The following is an 18,605-nucleotide window of genomic DNA, read 5'->3' as shown; positions in this document are numbered from 1 at the left end:
AACAGATTTTTGCCGATTTCTCGTGTACTAGCTATGTCCGCAGTAATGATATTATTGTTCACTCTCCTTCCCTCATTAAATGTTTTTTCGAAGCATTTTTATTGCATTTCTTATCGAAAACCACTCATTCAATTCCCAAAAGAGACTTAAAACTTTCCTGTGAGAGTCAGGTCGTGTTCAGACCAAGGTTTAAAGCAATTAGGTCTATATGTTTCTTTTATATTCCTTTTGTATCTAACGGCACGCTCCTCATTAGTTAAACCAAAGTTTAAAAAGGAATCACCCTCTGGTTTAAAAAAAAAGTTTTTACGATTTCGTTACAGTTTTCTGAATAGACGAAATCAGAATTCGCAAGTGAAAAGCATGCTCCTTTTGTAAATGAAGAAAAAAGAACGTGAAATTTATGACTTAGAGACGCTCGGAGCATCTCTAGCAGTAATGGCTTCAACGAAAACGAATTAGTGTTTTGCAGAGGGATTCCCTGAAATCTTTTTTGTTTCAAAGTATCTCAAGAGAGAAGATGACATGATTTCAAGTTAGGAAAGGAGATTCCTCGAGATCGCCAATCGATGATGACAAAGGAAATTGATTATAATTGAATTCCCCTATCAATAAAGTACTACTTAAATCTTAAACTTAAACTTTCAGGTCTGAACACGACCTCAGATTCTTCCACTTAATTGATAACTATAAGTCGTTATGACGTTTCAAGCTGTGAGAAAGATGCAAAAGACGTGTTGTGTATAAGAAATTGAATGTTGACACCGGAAGTTTTCAAACTTCAACCTCAAAAAAACCACCTTGCCACCACGTGCCTCCAAAGGATTTTCATACCACAGTGGAGCCAAGACAATCAAGTCTTATGTATGCTAATTTCAGCTCTTCTGGGGACAGTCTTGGAAAGATATTTCCAATTGAAAATTTCGTGTCACTATAAGCATTTTGTCTGAATTTCTTGTCTAATGATGATTTTCTCACACCAGATTTTACAAATGTATCCAGCTTGGTATGCTAGCCCCACTTTCAAACTTTTTTTCTGCACATGTACAAAGAGAAAGAGCCCGGGGGGGGGTACTTAGGCAAAATGGGTGCCGGGTATGTGCGAGCCATAAGGGTACCTTTTCTCATTCCTCAAAAGTCTCTCAAAGGGGTACAAATTCAAAAGTTAGTCTCTGAAAGGGTCCCAAAATCACAAAAATCAAAAATTTCTCTCTCAAAGGGTCATGATTTCCAAGAATTTTGACTAAAATTTGGTGAAAATCAAACCAAAATTTGGTAAAAATGGACCAAAATTTAGGAAAAAGTCTCTCAAAGGGTCCCAAAATCACCAAAATTTTGTCTCTCAAAGGGTCGATTTTCGATTTTCGGCTCGGACATACCCGTCACCTCGCAAACCTAGTACCCCCCCCCCGGGAGAAAGAGCTAGAGAACTTTTTTAAAATAAGACTGATAAACATTTTTTTAAATCAGACATCTTCGAGCCGCCATGACACTTGTCCTTTGCGGACAAAGCTTGAACATCAATTGTTTTCTGAAACAATGAAAATACAATGAACTCTCCATCGTTTTATGAGTCGTTTATCCAGTGTATAATAAATCTTTGATGGCATGTAATCTGAAAAATCACATTTCCTAAATTCTCACCTTTGTCTCGTTGCTATTTGAATCTTTATTAAACTTTTCTTCTGATTTTGCTAATTTTCTAAGCAAAAAAAAATTGTTAAGATTAGACTAGCCACAAAATTATAATTAAGTCATGCTTGAAGATTATGAACACGTTAATCTAAAATGAAACGAGGTAAAGAATCATCCTTAGATTTTCAGACTGGAAATTAAACGATATTGCATTTTCAATATTTTAACCGAAACAATTGTTTTCTTTAAAATATAATTCTACCTTGACTTCATTGAGATACATGTTTTTATAAGCATACGAAAATCTAAAAACTGGCTCGGAGATGTTTAGATCGAGAGAACGACAAAGCTGAAAAATGCTTGAAGGATGCTAATATTCTGATCAAAATTCTAGGAAACTTCTGAAAAATCCGTAAAATCACAGCTAAAAATAATTGAAGAAAAGGCCTACTGACCTTTTTAAAAAGAAAAGACACTTACAGACTTTCCGGAACAACGCGATTTAAGTTTTAAATAATAACTTTGGCTTAATCATATATCAATTTATGTATAAATCGTCACTAAAATTGTAAAAATATTCTTAAAAACTACAAAATCTTCATATGAACATAATTTGGAACTTTAAAATAAATACTCATATTTTTTCTATGTCATAAAAGAGATTGCTATCAAACCCGTATGTGATAAGAATTTTGATTAATGGAATTCTTAAAAAAAGAGTCAACTACTATACGCTAGCAAAATCGCAAAAATCTTTAGATCAAATCTAAATGCATGTGCATGTGTCCCATTTCTAATCCATGACTGTTTAACCACAAACTTTTATTCCGTTAGTAACATTAATCACGTGATCATGAGAATTTAGACTGAACTTTGGTAGGAAGTGACTCCAGAGTAGAGGCTAACGGGAGCAACAAAACGAATTTCTCCTACACTTTCTCTTTAAACCGTACGTACGTAACCAACAGACATCGAAACATTCAACTGTCATACTTGAGTTGAACATAGTCATGGAATCCACAATGTTGTTGAAAATCTTTGATGTCGGTGATGCAATGATCGTATCGCTCTCCTACAAACAGACATGTTTACCAATAGATATATTTCAGTCAAGAAAATATTCTAATTTCTTGATTAAGGTTGTAAGAAGTCATTGAATTGATGGACAATGCATTGGATTTGAACAGTAAACTTTCTGCTCACTTTGATACACATTTGGAACAGGCAGGAAAAAAGTGCCCATCTTAACCACAAGCTTAGCCTCTTAGATCGAAACTTTGCAATGCGAATAACTTATGGAGCAGACAAACAAAGGTCTGAACAACTTACTTAAATCAAGAGGGACAAGTTCATATCCTTTAATCACAACATCATCAGGACAAGACACTTTTTGTGGAGCTTCGTCATCTTTGTCTTCTTCTGACGATGAATTTCCACTTTCACTTTCGTTTTCACTTTCCTCATTACCAGAACCACAATCATCTGATTCTTCACCATCACCATCATCGGACGAGTTGTCGTGATGCCCAATGACCTGAAACACCAATCGCATTTACTGAGTAGGTTTTCTTAATCTCAAACAGTTGAATCCCTTTAGCCTCAGGAATAAAAGATCAGCATAAAATGCCTGTTCCCACTTTTAGGTTAAGCCGACGCGTGCCACAGAACGAAATAACTAACTAACGCACTAACGATGTAAGAAAATAGTCTTATGATTTGAAAATATACTAATATGCACGCGATTGCTACTCGCCTTTTGCTGAAAATTGACTTTCGGAGAGGCAAATTTAGCCAATCTGGAGGGTATAAAGTCCAAAAATTTCCCTGGTCCGTCGGCTCCAACCATCGTGGGGCCTTCTTAGATACTAAACAAATAGGGCCCTCCTGAAATATAATTTGCGTCTACGGCACTGTTTACTATTCATTAGATACCTGGCAGGACAGCTTCTTCACATTATCTTTATGCACAAAGTATCGTTGGTAAAACTCTTCTAATTCCCTTTTTGTGATGGTCAATGCAATTTCGCACTATAAGCAATTAACAAAATGATATTGGCGGGCTATTCCAGAAATAGTCTATACCGCTATGTTGAGGAGGTATGGCGTCCTGGGTGGTTTGGAATAAATAAAAAAATCCAGGTTGCTGGTTTTTCGAAAATCCATGAGGATGGTGCAAAAATTGAGAAAAAAATCCAAGGCGCCCTGAAAAACTTGAAAAATCCAGGGGGCACCTTTCAAAAAAAAGGGGATAAGCTGGAGTTTTTACAAGCTCTTATTTGATTTGGTTGGTCGTTAAGATGTAATAAAAGAATCTTATTTACTTTTTCTAAAGAACGCGTCATCTCTATCACTTCAAATGACCAATTAGTGAAGTATCTTGTAAAAACTCCAGCTCATCCCGAAAAAAGACCTCCTCAACATAATGGGTACAAAATTATTCTGAATTAGCCCATTTACAATTTTTGTGACGTACGTCTTAGTCAATTTTTTTCTCGATCCCTACACTCTCACCAGTCTTTTTTCACTTTCTTATATTTTTAAATAAAATCTCGATTTCGTTCGGTGCCCAATTTTTTGATTTGAATCAGTAGTAAATGGAAAATCTAAGAAATTATACTGCATGGCTTAGGTGCTTAATTAGAAACTAGTTTCGAGATTTTAGGAGGCTTTAGCACAGGGCTGCAACGTGGTTATAACAAAGGGGTATTATAGTAGACTCTCGCTTAATCGAATTTCTATTATTCGAATCTTTCTATAATTTGAACTTGTTTCCAGTCCCTGTCAAGGAGAAACCCTCTTAAAACATTTTCTTTTATTCAAATCTCTCTGTAATTCAAACAAAGATTCCCCGTTCGATTCGAACTAGAGAGTCAACTGTACGTACATATCCATCGTATTCTTCTGGAGTGAAATTCTTCAGTTTGTCTTGATAGAACAAAATAAACTCTTCAATCTTCTGATCCACTTCATCCGCACTGAAAATTTCAAATGAAAAAGTTCACTCGTTATACTTTCCTCTAAATGATTCTGATAATCTCGAGCTATGAAGTACTTTCGTTTTCAAAACTTACAAAACGTAAGTACTTCGTATCTCATGATAACGAAATTTTCAGACCATGGTTCTGACCTTTTTCTTAATCAGCATAAAATTTCTGATCGATTGGTATATAATATGCAGGGTTTTAAGCTCAAAAAATATTTTTTTTTATGCTAGCAGAGCCTAAGAGCCCATGTGACGAAAGAAAATTTTGAATCCGCCATTATGGATTTCGATATTCGTGTAGAAAATTAAATTTTCCTGAATTCTATTATTTGAACGGTAGGCAAGACCCTCCGAAAATTTCAAGTAAATTAAGTAAGCCAATCAAATGTTACAGCCACGCAAATCTTGAACCAAAAGTATTCATTTCAAAAAATCGAAATCGAAAGTGCTTCATATCTCCAGATAACGAAATTTTCAGACCATGATTCTGACATTTTTCTTAATCAACATAAAATTTGTGATCGATTGGTATATAATATGTCTACGTTTAAAGTTAAAAGAAAATTTTTTTCAAGTAAGAGGGCTAAAAAGGGTTGAAAATCTAAAATCCGCCATTATGGAAATTTGTGCCTGGTCCAAATAACGCCACATACGTTTTCTGACTCTTCAAGGACTATACTTTCGTGATCAAAACAAAAAATGACTATACGCCGATGTGCATACGATACCTAACTCAGCCCCTAGAGTAAAAAGACCTTGATGATATTTACAATACCTGAATTTTCCTTTTTGTGTTTGAACGATGAATGAGAAGCCAAGGATACCACCATCTTCTTCGTAAGAACCACCAACATAATATCTGAAGTAAATCAAAGTTAGCTAGACATAATTAATAATACACCAACAAAACATCTTGTGGATAAAGAAGGTTGATTTCAAAGCCCCGCAAGGCCTAGATCAGAAAGTTCTTGATTGGAAATGAAGCCACCTATTTCCCATACAAAACACGTGACCCAAGTGTTTTTCAAACAAATTTCTAAATGCGGGGCAAACTTATGGCTTTACTTTTTCTTGCTTGAGATAGGTTGAATCTTTATGCCCTTCGGGGCTTCAAACTCAATTTAATTAGTGTTGTTTGTGCTTACCTCTCACTAACATAAACTAGGTGGTATAAGTCGAGAGTCCAAAGTCAGTGCGATTGTTGAGTTTTTGTTTTTGCGCAACATATTTTTCAAAATCTAGCGATAAATTTTACTTTCACTCTAGCGTTCGTGTGAAAACCATGCGAGTCACGTGATTTAGATGGGAAATAAGTGGCTTGATTTTCTGTCCAAAAGTTTCAGAAATAGCCCGTTCGGGGTCTCAATGAATGCGCATGCTTTTGATGTCAATTCGATGCAGATCTATTTAGCTTTTGTCAACCCTATTCAAAAATAGATTTAAAACTGCCAACTTCCATTGATCTTAGGTCGTCTTTTACGTCGAATGAAGGCAAAGCAGAAAGGTGACTGTCTTCGTCGGGGGGGGGGGTGTACTTTTGATAGAATGCACTGAAGGGTCTTCTTTTCTTCTTTTAGCTGGATACACTGTCAGGCTAAGGGTGTGTTTTGGGACTGCTGAATTGCAAGTCTGACAGTAAAAATATGCTGTATCTTTATAGTTTTGACTTGTACCCATTTTGATCTGTTTTGCACATTGTGTCGACGTCTCTGGCTAATTTTTCAGTAGCTTCAGCAAACTAAGATATGCACTCAAACTATACTGTAAGGGCGAGAAACGCCAGGTAAAATGTACTGTAAGGGTACCTTTTCACTGCCCAAGAGCTGCACTGTAAGGGCCCGATTTTGAAGGCAAACTTTTTGGACATTGAGCCCGCCCCTCCCCGAGTTCTTCGTTAGAGATTGAAAATGACAGACGCTATAAACATACCCTAGTTGCTCTCTGGTCCTTAAGTAATCGAACACTTGCTCTGACATCATATCCTGCAAAATAAAGTGAATGTTTGAAATCATTTCTATAAAAACGAGAGGATAAATTATGATTACAAGCTTTTTTTTATAAGAATAAACTTTATAAGAATGTCCGTGATGAAAATGGCCAAAAAATTAAGAATAATGTTAAGAATATCACCATCATGGAATTTTGCTACTCAAGCTAAGAATGCCATTTTTAGAGCATTTTCAATTATAAATTTTCAATTACCCCAAAGGCTCACTCCTTTCACAAAAATGCCATTTTATGCTTGAGACGTATGAACTAACTAGTCTGAATTAGTATCCTAACCTAAGAATGCTGTAAGAATATTCTAGGACAATTTCCCAAAAAAATTAAGAATATCCATGATGAAACGGATTTACAGCATTCTTATAAAAAAAGCGTGTATTTGAATTATTTACGTATTAGCTTTTTTTTCAGTGGCCCTTGCGAGAGACTCATGTGGCTGATCTGCTTAAAAGCTCAGTCGTTATTCTATAGTAAGCTATTTAAAATCTTGTAAAATCTTATTCATCATCATGGATATGGTATACATTTGAATGTAGTTCAAGCGTTCAACATTGGTGTAAGAGCTATCATATAGCTTTAAATGTAGTGAGAGAATAAGAAGGAAATTTTGAGAGGATTAGGTTCTCTTGCTGATAGCATGGTTCCATGTTGAAAAATAACTCGTCGTCTTGAGGGAGAGAAAATTTCATAAAGTACCTGGACATTTTAAACCTAGAAAGTAATTTCTAAAATTGCCCCAGAGTTCCCGACTTAAGAAAGCCAGCTAGAGAAGATGTTTAAATTCCACCTGACGGTTTAAAAAATACCAACTTCATTCAAATTTTTATGAAAAGCAAGAGATTTCTTTGAACTAAGCAGATTAAAAAGGGGAACAGGTTATTTTTGAAAAAGCTATTTCCTTGACATCTGAAAGTAGTAATACAAATTTAACTTTCAGCAAAAGTGCATTGCCTTTATAAATAAAATCAATACCTTATTGATTGATCAAAACGGATTAATTAATAGAGCAATGGTGATCATAATGTCCTTATTATGACAGTCACGTGCTAAGAGTATTGCATTATTATGACAATCACATGTTAAGAGTATTTCACTGATCACTAGGCTGGGTACGTTTACGCATCCCTCAGGTTTGGCATACCATAATTGGTTGCAAGGAAGAGTTTTGTTAGTTTTTCTTTAGTTTTGCGAAGGTTTTCGTACACAAAATCATTTCCCCTAAATTCCATGCCAGAGATCTTTCAAGTCACTTTCCACATGGAACATAAAAGACAACATTCGTAATACGGAAGCCCATTTGTTCTATTAAAACCGACCTTCTTTATTTTGACGGCAAGACAAAAAAGTTGACGACGAAATCAAAAAGAAAAATCGCTACATTTGGTCGTCACAAAAATGACGACGGAACTCCAAATATTCAATAAATACAGTCGAGTCTCCAACTCGAACACGCACCCACGGGGAACGACAATTTGTTCGAGTTAAAGGAGATTTCGAGTAATTATCGGTATCGTTTTTGAAGGTTACGAAATGATGACTTACGGATAATATTTGGCACAAAGTTCGGTAACGCATGGTGATTGGCCCCATCTGAAAATAAATAGGAACCATTAAACAAACTCCACAAAACTGATGCAGAAAAGTTTCTACGTTTTGACAGCTTTCAAAAACATACAACCATTTCAGAGGGAACGTTACCTTATGTCAAACTATTTTTAACTGTACCCGGGGTGGGTGGGGGTACTATAGCACAAAATATGTGTTGGGTACGTGCCGACGGTCGTTTTTTTTTTAAATAATGATATAATAATGTGTGTTTCAAGTGGCGTGCTCCAAAAAATTCAAAAGCTTTTAGGCAGCTGGAGAATTGTTTCCACGAAGGGCCACTATGAACATAACAAGAGCGAATTCCGAAACTGAAACTAGAACGACATGGCATAAAGAATGAATTGAAAAAAATTTAAAAAGATATATTTATATATAAAATTATTGGAAAAAAATATAACCTTTCCAACAACAAAAGTTAAAATAGTCTCTAAGGGTCAGGATCTTCCCTTTTGAAAAAGGTACCAAATTATGAAAAAGCAAAAAATCACTCTAAATGTTTGCAAAACTTTTGATAAATTGCCCAAAGGTCATTTTTAATTCGCGGATTTCGGGTAGCTTATTCGTCAAAATTTAGTTTCTATTGAAAAAGGATCGGTTTACGGAAGTCTGGTCAATGAGAATTCCGTCAAATTACCGACAGAATGATATCTTAGAATTTAAGGGGAAATTGATATAAACTCATCAGAAAAGGTTGAACTTTCAACTATCAGAAGCAGTGGATAAAAAAACAAATGAAATGAGCTGATTAGGCAGGGTTTATTGTACTAAATGTTCTATGGAAAAATTAAAACAATCAGAATTAAACCTTGACGGTACCATATAAAGGCATTGAGATCTTTTTGTTTGTTAAAAAAATCAGATGAATACACAAATTGATTAAGCAAGCGACTAGCTAAATATTTCCGGTCTCAACATAGAGGTATTGAAGATTTAAGCTGATTAGTCTTTCTATTCAAAATATCCAACTTTGACGGAAGTTTAAGAAGTAGGGAATACCAAATGCACGTCGAGGGATTATAAAATTCGATAAAAAGTACCCAAAGACGTTCTGCCGACAATGGCAAAATGAATAATTACCTATATTTAGAAAAAAGTTCCCTTACGGACTTGCGTAATTGGTATAAATTTTTGCAAGCGCTCGAAAATTTTCACTTAACAAGAAACATAGAAGAAGCAAGCAAGTTGGTGACTTAACTCAGAGTAAATAATTTTGCTGCTTGGGAGCATCAATTCAAAATGATGAGAGGATTTTTATTGATCCTGTTCCTTGTGAGTTTGCAGCAGATATCCATCTTTGGTAAGTAAGTTAGCCGACAAACCTGGCGATGAAAACCCGTTTGTTTTTTTAGCGTAATGACTTCACGTCAAACGAAAACGAAAGTCTATAAAACTTCATCGAGATTGTTAAAAGTGCGACTCGAAATTCCATTTTATGAGCGTGGAAAAGACTTACTTAATGACTATATCTTATTTTACAATTGACACCATGTTAGCCCAGAAAAAAGTATATCCTAGACTAAATATATTTCAATTTATCTGCACTTTTGAATTCTTGCACTTGTTAATTTCGCATAGCGAAAGTATTACGATAGGCTTTCGCGGCGGTGGTCGGTGAGGAATAAAGTTTAGAAAACGAAAGTAGTTGAAACTTCTAGAATATTCTCGAAGGTTTAAAATATGGACTCACTTGCTAAGATAAAATCTAGCGTTTTGTTCCATCATTCCAGTGCACAAGTGCTAAGTAGGCGTAACCAAGGATTGGTAAACATTGCTCGTTTTTTTTAATGACAGATTTCAGCATGCTGTCAGACTTGCTTTGGTTGTTTGTATTTTTATCATGTTTTTGGTGTTTTAAGAGTATTAAAGAGGTTAATATTTCTTTTAGCATATACTATTTTATGTTTGTATAGTTAGTAAACGAGTCTGCTAAATCGCGTGCCACGCGTGCCAGCGTGCTTTGGTGTGCCAACGTGCCAGCGTGCCATCCAAATTTTGCGTACCATCCAAGTTTCGGCGTGCCATCCGAATTTCGGCGTTTTCTTCAAGGGGTACATAGCAGGGATTCGAACCTAGGATCCATGGTTGGAGGTGTTAGTGTGAAGATGAGTCCTTAAAAAGGAGGACCTCTTGCTCATTGTATTTCCCCTTATAATTATCTCATTATTAATTAGCGATCGGTGGTGATTGTTGGCAAGGTGTGAGTTGTGGAACATGCGGCGGTTGGCAAGGCAGTATCAACGGTGTTCCCGTGTGCTGTGCCTACTGCGAAAAGAGTGGAATGGCTTTAAGATCAACTTCTTGTAATTGCTTGCACAATGGTAGGTTTTGTAACCACGTGACCATTTTTTTTGTGAATTACGTGAATTCTTTATGTTTACATTCCAATTAGGCTGCACGCATCCCCTCAAATATGGGTTGATTTAGCAGATGCGTATTGTTTATAAAATCCGAGACTCCCCCTTCGTTGTGTGTTTTAGCAACTTGATTAGCTTGATTGGGCTCTTCCAGAAAAAAACCATTCATGGGGGGTGGAGGATATATTGTCCAGGGGTATTGAAAAAAACCTGAAAAACTGCCATGTCCATGGGGTGAATCAGCGATGTCCAGGGGTAAATATTTGTGTCCAAGGGGTCAATTTGATGCTTGTCCAGAGGTAACTGCCATGTCCAGGGGGTGAAAAATCGAAATGTCCAGGGGTAGATCAAAGAAAAAATAATATATCCTCCACCCCCCATGAACGAATTTTTTCTGGAAGAGCCCATTATGAAGTTAATAGATTTTTAAATTTCATTAAAGATTTAGAGATAGCCAGAGGTTAATACAATCATTACTTAGTTAGATTTTTAAACTTTTTTAAAGAAAATTGAAACAGGTTGCCCCAAATTTTGGGTAATTTTTGGACGGGGATTCTATATACGATTTAGCATCCCCTATATCAAAACATATCAGAGGGGATGCGTGTGGCCTACATTCTACTTTAAGAGACCAATGTTTTGTTTCGGAGCATTTTTAACGTAATCTGTACCAGGGTGTACCTCAACGTTTATCGTCCTCGAGTGCTACAAATTCTTTTGTTGTTTCTGTTTTGTTTGCAATCAAACGAAGCGCTGTTTTTATCTCAGGTGATGACAAGCCAGAAATAAGTGGTAACTCAACGATCATTGAAAATGAACAGCTGAAACTTAAATGTACTTCCATTTGGGGTCGGTCGTTTACTTCATATAAATGGTTCCGCAATGGAATGGTTATCAATGGTGCAACAAATGAAATATATCAAACAATCAACTTCGAAAGAGACGGAGCTAGCAATTATTCTTGCCAGGTTTCAAATGGTATTTTGAACAAGACCTCGGATAGTTTAACTGTCACAGCGTTATGTAAGTATATGTAAGAATATTTTTCATAACACCACTGAGTCACAGACCCACTGGGATCACAGCCCGATTGGAAAACAGGTACGATCTTCTTTTTTTACAGGTAGAAATAGGTGTTTAAAGTTGATTAAGTTGTGTAAAATTGATTTAGTTGTATAAGACAGATTATCAGTTACTAAATAGGAGGAATTTACGGCAGGGATTGTCAATCTAAGTGATAAAAGTTCTAAAGACCTTGATGTGATGTGTCATGTTGGATGAGCGCTGTGTGATACCGTATTTACCTACATGTTTTTTATAAGAACAAACTTTATAAGAGCAAAAGGGTTCGATGGCCAAAATGTTAACTGACTACTAAGCAATATATCAGTTTATTGGTGCACAAACATAAAACACTATGCAGTAAATTAATAATAAAACACATGATAAACTACAGTAGCAAGGAAAATTTCTCAAGCATGTGCAGCCGAAAAAAAGTTTTCTACAAACTTTTGGTTACCTACCTTGAACTTGCTTATTAGGATTTCTAAATAGAGCGCTGATTTCTTATCTTTGTGCGTGAGTCCCTCTTTAGAATATTCTATAATGTTCTAGAAGAACATATGGAGACCATAAACACGAAGAACGAGTGTCGAGTGTTAATTATTAGCTCTTCTAAGAAAACCGTAGAAAACCGCGATGCGAAATTAACAAACAGGACAGAGCAAAAAACAAATAAATTACAAATGAATTTACTGAACCTTTTAATGGTTTTATGACGGAAGATATAATCATATTTTCTTCTCTTGAACGTTAGCGACAACAACCGCTCCACCGACAACAACCCCTCAACCGACGACAACAACTTTTCCACCGACGACAACCATTTCACCAAGAACCACTTCTCCACCGACGACAACAACTTTTCCACCGATGACAACAACTTTTCCACCGACGACAACAACTTTTCCACCAACGACAACATCTCCACCGACGACAACAACTTTCCCACCAACGACAACATCTCCACCGACAACAACATCTCCACCGACGACAACAACTTTTCCACCGACGACAACTTTTCCACCGACGGCGACAACTTTTCCACCAACGACAACAACTTTTTCACCGACGACGACAACTTTTCCACCGACGACAACAACTTTTTCACCGCCGAAAACAACTTTTCCACCGACAACAACTTTTCCACCGACGACAACTTCTCCACCGACGACAACTTCTCCACCTACGACAACAACTTTTCCACAACCACAACCGACAACCACTCCACCGACGACAACCACAGCAACAAGTAAGTCGGTACCTAGACTTTTAAGAAGTGTTTTTCAGGGATGTAAATTTTTTTTTGGCAAAAATCTGCTTGAGCCATCTTTTACCTACGATGATACCCTACTTTCGTGCAAAAAAATCAAAAAAAATAATGATGCAATATTTCACAAAGTCCAAAAACCCATTTTTCAGCATTTTTTGGCCAAATTTAACCAAAAAGTTTTTTTCCGAAAATCAGACTGCGTTACATTCGAGGGTTTATAGTCATGCAGCTTTGTGCCAAAAATCAGAAAATTTGAATGAGCCAATCTCGAGAAAAGCTGATAACTAAAGCACAAACCCACGAACGCACGAACGCACGAACGAACATGGGTTAATTTATAGGACCTCCACCGGGGTAGGTCCAAAAGACTTAAAAATATTACATCCACTCACTTTTTATGTACCTTCCAAACTAATTCATTTTTCTTCACTTCCAGCTGAACCAGATGGCTATTACTTTTGGAGTGGATGGACAGCGTGGGGTTCTTGCAATGGACATTTAAAGACGAGATACCGATATTGCTTTCACTTTCACTTTAGCTCCTCTCAAACAACCCTAGCACCTTCGCAAGCACCGTTTGAAAACTGCCCAGGCTTTTTTTATGAATATTCTAGCCATGGATGTAGTAAGTAACTTTAATTAATTTTTTACTCAATCGTTAAAAGATTATTTAAACCAGACAAAACAAGTAGAATAAAGCAACAAACAAATTATTCACTACCCGTTTTTTATGGTTTATAAATACGGAAGATATAATCATACATCTCTTCAACATTAGCAACAACCACTCCATCGACGACAACAACTTTTCCACCGACGACAACAACTTTTCCACCGACGACAACAACTTTTCCACCGACGACAACAACTTTCCCACCGACGACAACAACTACTGCCGCTCCACCAACAACTACCGCCTATCCACCAACAACTACTGCCGCTCCAACAACAACTACCGCCTATCCACAAACACCTATCTTATCCACAAAACAACTACTGCCTATCCAACAACAAGTACTGCCTATCCACAAACAACTACTGCCGCTCCAACAACAACTACTGCCTATCCACAAACAACTACTGCCTATCCACAAACAACTACTGCCTATCCACAAACAACTACTGCCTATCCACCAACAACTACCGCCTATCCACCAACAACTACTGCCTATCCACCAACAACTACTGCCTATCCACAAACAACTACTGCCGCTCCACCAACAACTACTGCCTATCCACAAACAACTACTGCCTATCCACAAACAACTACTGCCTATCCACCAACAACTACCGCCTATCCACCAACAACTACTGCCTATCACCAACAACTACTGCCTATCCACAAACAACTACTGCCGCTCCACCAACCTACTGCCTATCCACCACACAACTACTGCCTATCCACAAACAACTACTGCCTATCCACCAACAACTACCGCCTATCCACCCAACAAAACTACTGCCTATCCACAAACAACTACTGCCTATCCACAAACAACTACTGCCTATCCACAAACAACTACTGCCTATCCAACAACAAGTACTGCCTATCCACAAACAACTACTGCCGCTCCAACAACAACTACTGCCTATCCACAAACAACTACTGCCTATCCACAAACAACTACTGCCTATCCACAAACAAGTACTGCCTATCCACAAACAACTACTGCCTATCCACCAACAACTACCGCCTATCCACCAACAACTACTGCCTATCCACCAACAACTACTGCCTATCCACAAACACTACTGCCGATCCACCAACAACTAACTGCCTATCCACCAACAACTACTGCCTATCCACACACAACTACTGCCTATCCACAACAACTACCGCCTATCCACCAACAACTACTGCCTATCCACCAACAACTACTGCCTATCCACAAACAACTACTGCCGCTCCACCAACAACTACTGCCTATCCACCAACAACTACTGCCTATCCACAAACAACTACTGCCTATCCACCAACAACTACCGCCTATCCACCAACAACTACTGCCGCTCCAACAACAACAGTTGCACCTCCAGATGTAGTAGATTTACAATGCAATCCAGATGGATTTAAAGCTGGATTCCTTTTGACCAACTTCGAAGACAGTTATTACAATGTCACAAAAATCCACTTCGGTGATAGTTCATGTATTACAAACGACATCAACGGAAACATTAATATTCAACGACAGACCGTCAATGGCAGAGTTTGGGTGGACTTGAATTTCAATGACTGTGGATTCCGAAGCTACGAAGACGGGTTTAAAATGGTACACGAGCAAACTGTTCGCATCCAAAGCAGTTTCTTGCAAAACTCGGCAACATTTCAGAGAGATTTTGATACAACATACATCATGAAATGTGTATTCGATCGTAGACTAAATGAAACATTGAGCATCTTTGTCACTGATAGAGCAAATGAAACAAAGGGTAGGTTCCTTTTAAAACTTTAAATCGAGATATTTCGTTACTTTAGTAAAACCAGTGAATTTTTAATGAGGCTCTGCTGTGCCTATTATTTTTTTCTCATCTTCTTGTTCATACTTCTAGGGCAAAACTAAGGTATTTTAGGTTAAATTCCACTAAGCACCGAGACAGAAATGTTCAATCTTTCTCATCGATTATTTCAGAGGACGACTCCGTGTACAAGTTAGGCTTCAAAGCAACAGAAGTGACAGAATTTGGTACAGGCAAAGAAGTCGAGGGACTTATTCGTATTGGAGACCGACTCAAAATGGAGATTAACATGGTCAACAACTTTACATCTGTTAAAACATCACCTCAAAGTTGTTACGCAACCAGATTAGATGGAACTGGAAAAAAAGACTTTATTAAAAACAGGTGGGTTTATGTACTTTCACTTTTGGAACACATAAAAAACATACAGGGGGTTAGCGAACCTTTTCAAGTCAAAAAGAAATTATTGAAAATGTGTAGATAACCCCTTGAAAATGGCAAAATTTGCTTGGAAAAGTTCTCTTCGTACCTTAAAGCGAGGGTGGACAAATTAAAGTCAATTTTTTAACTTTTAAAGTTTTAGAATAACTTTTTATCCCCTTGGAAAAATGAAAAAACACCCCCTGGAAATTTTTCTCAGATTACCCTCTGGAAATGTTCGTCCACCCCATGTATAGATATAAAATGGAATGGCCCTGTCGGTTTTGAAAATTGGCAAAGTAGATAATATGGTTGGAAATATAGTCGATGAAGAAACTTCAGAATGGTGTGATTTTGACTGAGACTATTTTCCTTTAAATCCCCAAACCAAACCACTCCAATTTAGATGCTCGGTTGATTTTGGCACAAGAATCCTATCACCAAGCAATGCTATCCACATATTTGAATGGGAGTTGGTTGTCGGCCGATTCTTCGATGATTCTGATGGCATCAAAATCATTTGTGAAGTGTCCATCTGTAACAATGCACCTTATGGAGACCTGAATGAAGAGTGTAAAAGATGTGGACAAACAACCAAAAAACGTAAACGAAGGAATATCGATGACGAAAAAGAGAAAATCACAAAAGAAACAGCTACCCGTACATTCTATATTATAGACAAAGGTACCTCCAATTTTATTAAGTTTTCTTTATAAACCAACAAACACTAGAGTACACTGAAAACATCTCCATAACAACATCTCTAAAATTTAAAGCCAAATTGTGTCTCCAAATGGATTGCACTGTGACACCCCATTGATATTTCATTCGAAATTTTTATCCCCACTGTAGGAAAAAGTTTCACCGGGGCTGCAAGACAGGGGTGTACTGTGTCTTAGAATGAAATGGAATCCACCTACTAATTTGTGACTTCTTAAAAAATTCTACAGATGTCAATTTGAGTCTTTTTTTCAAAATCTGCTAAACTAAACCTTTACATCAGTCCTTACATATAGGGATTTTATAATGATGCTTTAACTAGACAAAATCAACCCATCGTATCTATGGTTATCATTTTCGAAATAAAAAACACTGTTTCTATATTCCCTCTCTATCTCCCCTTTTTATATTCTATTGTTATAGAGACCCCGCCAGCAACATCGGCACCAAGCACTGATGGTTTCGCCAAAAAGCCTGAAGGGATTACGGTCATCGTTTTATCGGCCTTGTTAATACTGCTTTGTGTTGTTCTGGTCAAAAAAATGTTCTTTGGTACCAAACGAAGAAATGAGAAAAACAAAGCTCGTGCGATTGAATTGGAGCGTGGGACTAATGAGTGATTGTTCTCTGGCAAAAGAAAACTGAAGGCCAGTATCATCAGAGTATGAAAAACAAAGTTTTATTTAATTTCTACACCATTTTAAGGCTTTAATAAAACGTAATTTTATTTCCAATACTTATTCATTATTGTAAGCACATTTTATAAAGATATTCTAAATTACTTCAAATAGCCCATAGTTTCTTTGACTTATCCTCAACATGAAAAGTGAAATTTTATGATTAGAAAGAAATATTTTTCATTTCGTTTGCAATACACTACAGCTCATCAAAAGAATATTTTCATCTTTTTAATGAACATTCGATGCTTTTTCGAATGTTTTGATGTTGATTTCGGCATACTGGAGAAGTGGGACGTGGGACGGTGGGACGCTCAGGTGGGACGCTCGAGTGGGACGCTCGAGTGGGACGCTCAGGTGGGACGGTAGTGGGACGCTAAGGTGGGACGGTAGTGGGACGCTAAGGTGGGACGCTCAGGTGGGACGGTAGTGGGACGCTAAGGTGGGACGGTAGTGGGACGCTCAGGTGGGACTGTAGTGGGACGCTAAGGTGGGACGGTAGTGGGACGCTCATGTGGGACGGTAGTGGGACGCTCTCTCGTAAGGCTTTTGTATTTTTGCTTCTCTGATAATTATGTACGAGTAAAAAAGAACTCAATATGAGTAAATGAATACTTTCACAAAACACATATACATGATCTGTTCTTCAGTTTTCAACCTACACAGGATTTCGGCCAAAATATATATATTGATTTTTTTTATCATATAGTGGATGATAAACGAATAATAATAATATTCAAATTGGATGTTTGATCGAAAAGCTACCAAGCAATATGCGTGCGAGTCAGAAATAAACACCGGAAAATGTGTAATCAATTTCTGGCTCCTTATCTTCAGGCTCATATTGTCTAATTTATAGAACAATTTTATTATTTTCCAACACTTTCAATCCTTTGCAACTTTGTCTAGGCTAAATCTGGGAAAACCTAATGGCCATAGTAAAACTTTTTTACCCCCTTTAATCATATATAACAGGTTTCGATAGGTTTTAGATTCTTCACACTAAGGTTTTTACAAAAGTGGTCCAGCAGCAGCCTGACTATATTTCGAAGAGTTTATATTTATTGAGAATAACAAAGTAATCATTCGAATCAGAGGGGTTTCCCCAGAAACACGATTTTGAATTCGAATGAAAAGAAAACATTCTAATTGTAATAAAGGGCTTTCCCCTTGATGAAAGAAGTTTTTGGCCGCCACGTGTATGTTTCACCTCACGGGTTTTCCCTTTCACGTGAACAATGTGGATACTTTTATTATTCATGCTGATGGTGTAACCCTTTGTTGTCGATTCGAATGTTTTCCTTTCATTCGAATTTTGAATTCGAAAAGTAAACATCTTGTCTCTGGGGAAATCCCTGTGATTGGAATGTTCATTTTTTATATGATACTCTTTAAAATCAGTTCTCGCAGATTTA

General features: G+C 37.1%; 2 protein-coding genes and 1 long non-coding RNA gene across 3 annotated transcripts in view; 1 reads left to right on the top strand and 2 right to left on the bottom strand.

Annotated features, from left to right (window-relative positions):
• Positions 1-18,605, bottom strand: part of LOC136818769 (nardilysin-like) — a 64,122-nt gene that overhangs the window by 18,516 nt on the left and 27,001 nt on the right. The window contains exons 35-36 of the mRNA XM_067075008.1: positions 8,165-8,212; positions 6,548-6,600 (exon numbers count right to left, since the gene is read on the bottom strand). Of these exons, the coding sequence (XP_066931109.1) occupies positions 6,548-6,600; positions 8,165-8,212 (101 nt within the window). The remainder of the gene's footprint in view (positions 1-6,547; positions 6,601-8,164; positions 8,213-18,605) is intronic.
• On the bottom strand, positions 2,127-3,677 carry LOC136818809 (uncharacterized). The gene is made up of 3 exons (XR_010848362.1): positions 3,568-3,677; positions 2,965-3,169; positions 2,127-2,707 (listed from the first exon to the last, which is right to left on the bottom strand). It is a non-coding gene; the product is annotated as an uncharacterized lncRNA (long non-coding RNA).
• LOC136818732 (mucin-2-like) lies at positions 9,401-14,959 on the top strand. Its single transcript, XM_067074970.1, has 4 exons — positions 9,401-9,527; positions 12,401-12,895; positions 13,353-13,541; positions 13,695-14,959. The coding sequence occupies exons 1-4, from the start codon at positions 9,467-9,469 to the stop codon at positions 14,957-14,959; spliced, it is 2,010 nt and encodes a 669-aa protein (XP_066931071.1). The 5' UTR covers positions 9,401-9,466.

This window comes from Clytia hemisphaerica, unplaced genomic scaffold (genome assembly GCF_902728285.1).
Source record: "Clytia hemisphaerica strain Z4C2 unplaced genomic scaffold, Clytia hemisphaerica genome assembly, whole genome shotgun sequence".
Taxonomy (NCBI): Eukaryota; Metazoa; Cnidaria; class Hydrozoa; order Leptothecata; family Clytiidae; genus Clytia; species Clytia hemisphaerica.
The sequence above is the reverse complement of the archived record's forward strand: the minus strand, read 5'-3'. Positions and strand labels throughout refer to the sequence as shown.

Excerpts from the sequence above, each read along its gene's own strand:
- LOC136818732 (XM_067074970.1), top strand. The coding sequence starts at position 9,467 with ATGATGAGAGGATTTTTATTGATCCTGTTCCTTGTGAGTTTGCAGCAG. Across the intron at positions 9,528-12,400 it reads GCAGCAGATATCCATCTTTG|CGACAACAACCGCTCCACCG; the intron begins GTAAGTAAGTTA and ends CTTGAACGTTAG. Across the intron at positions 13,542-13,694 it reads ATATTCTAGCCATGGATGTA|CAACAACCACTCCATCGACG; the intron begins GTAAGTAACTTT and ends CTTCAACATTAG.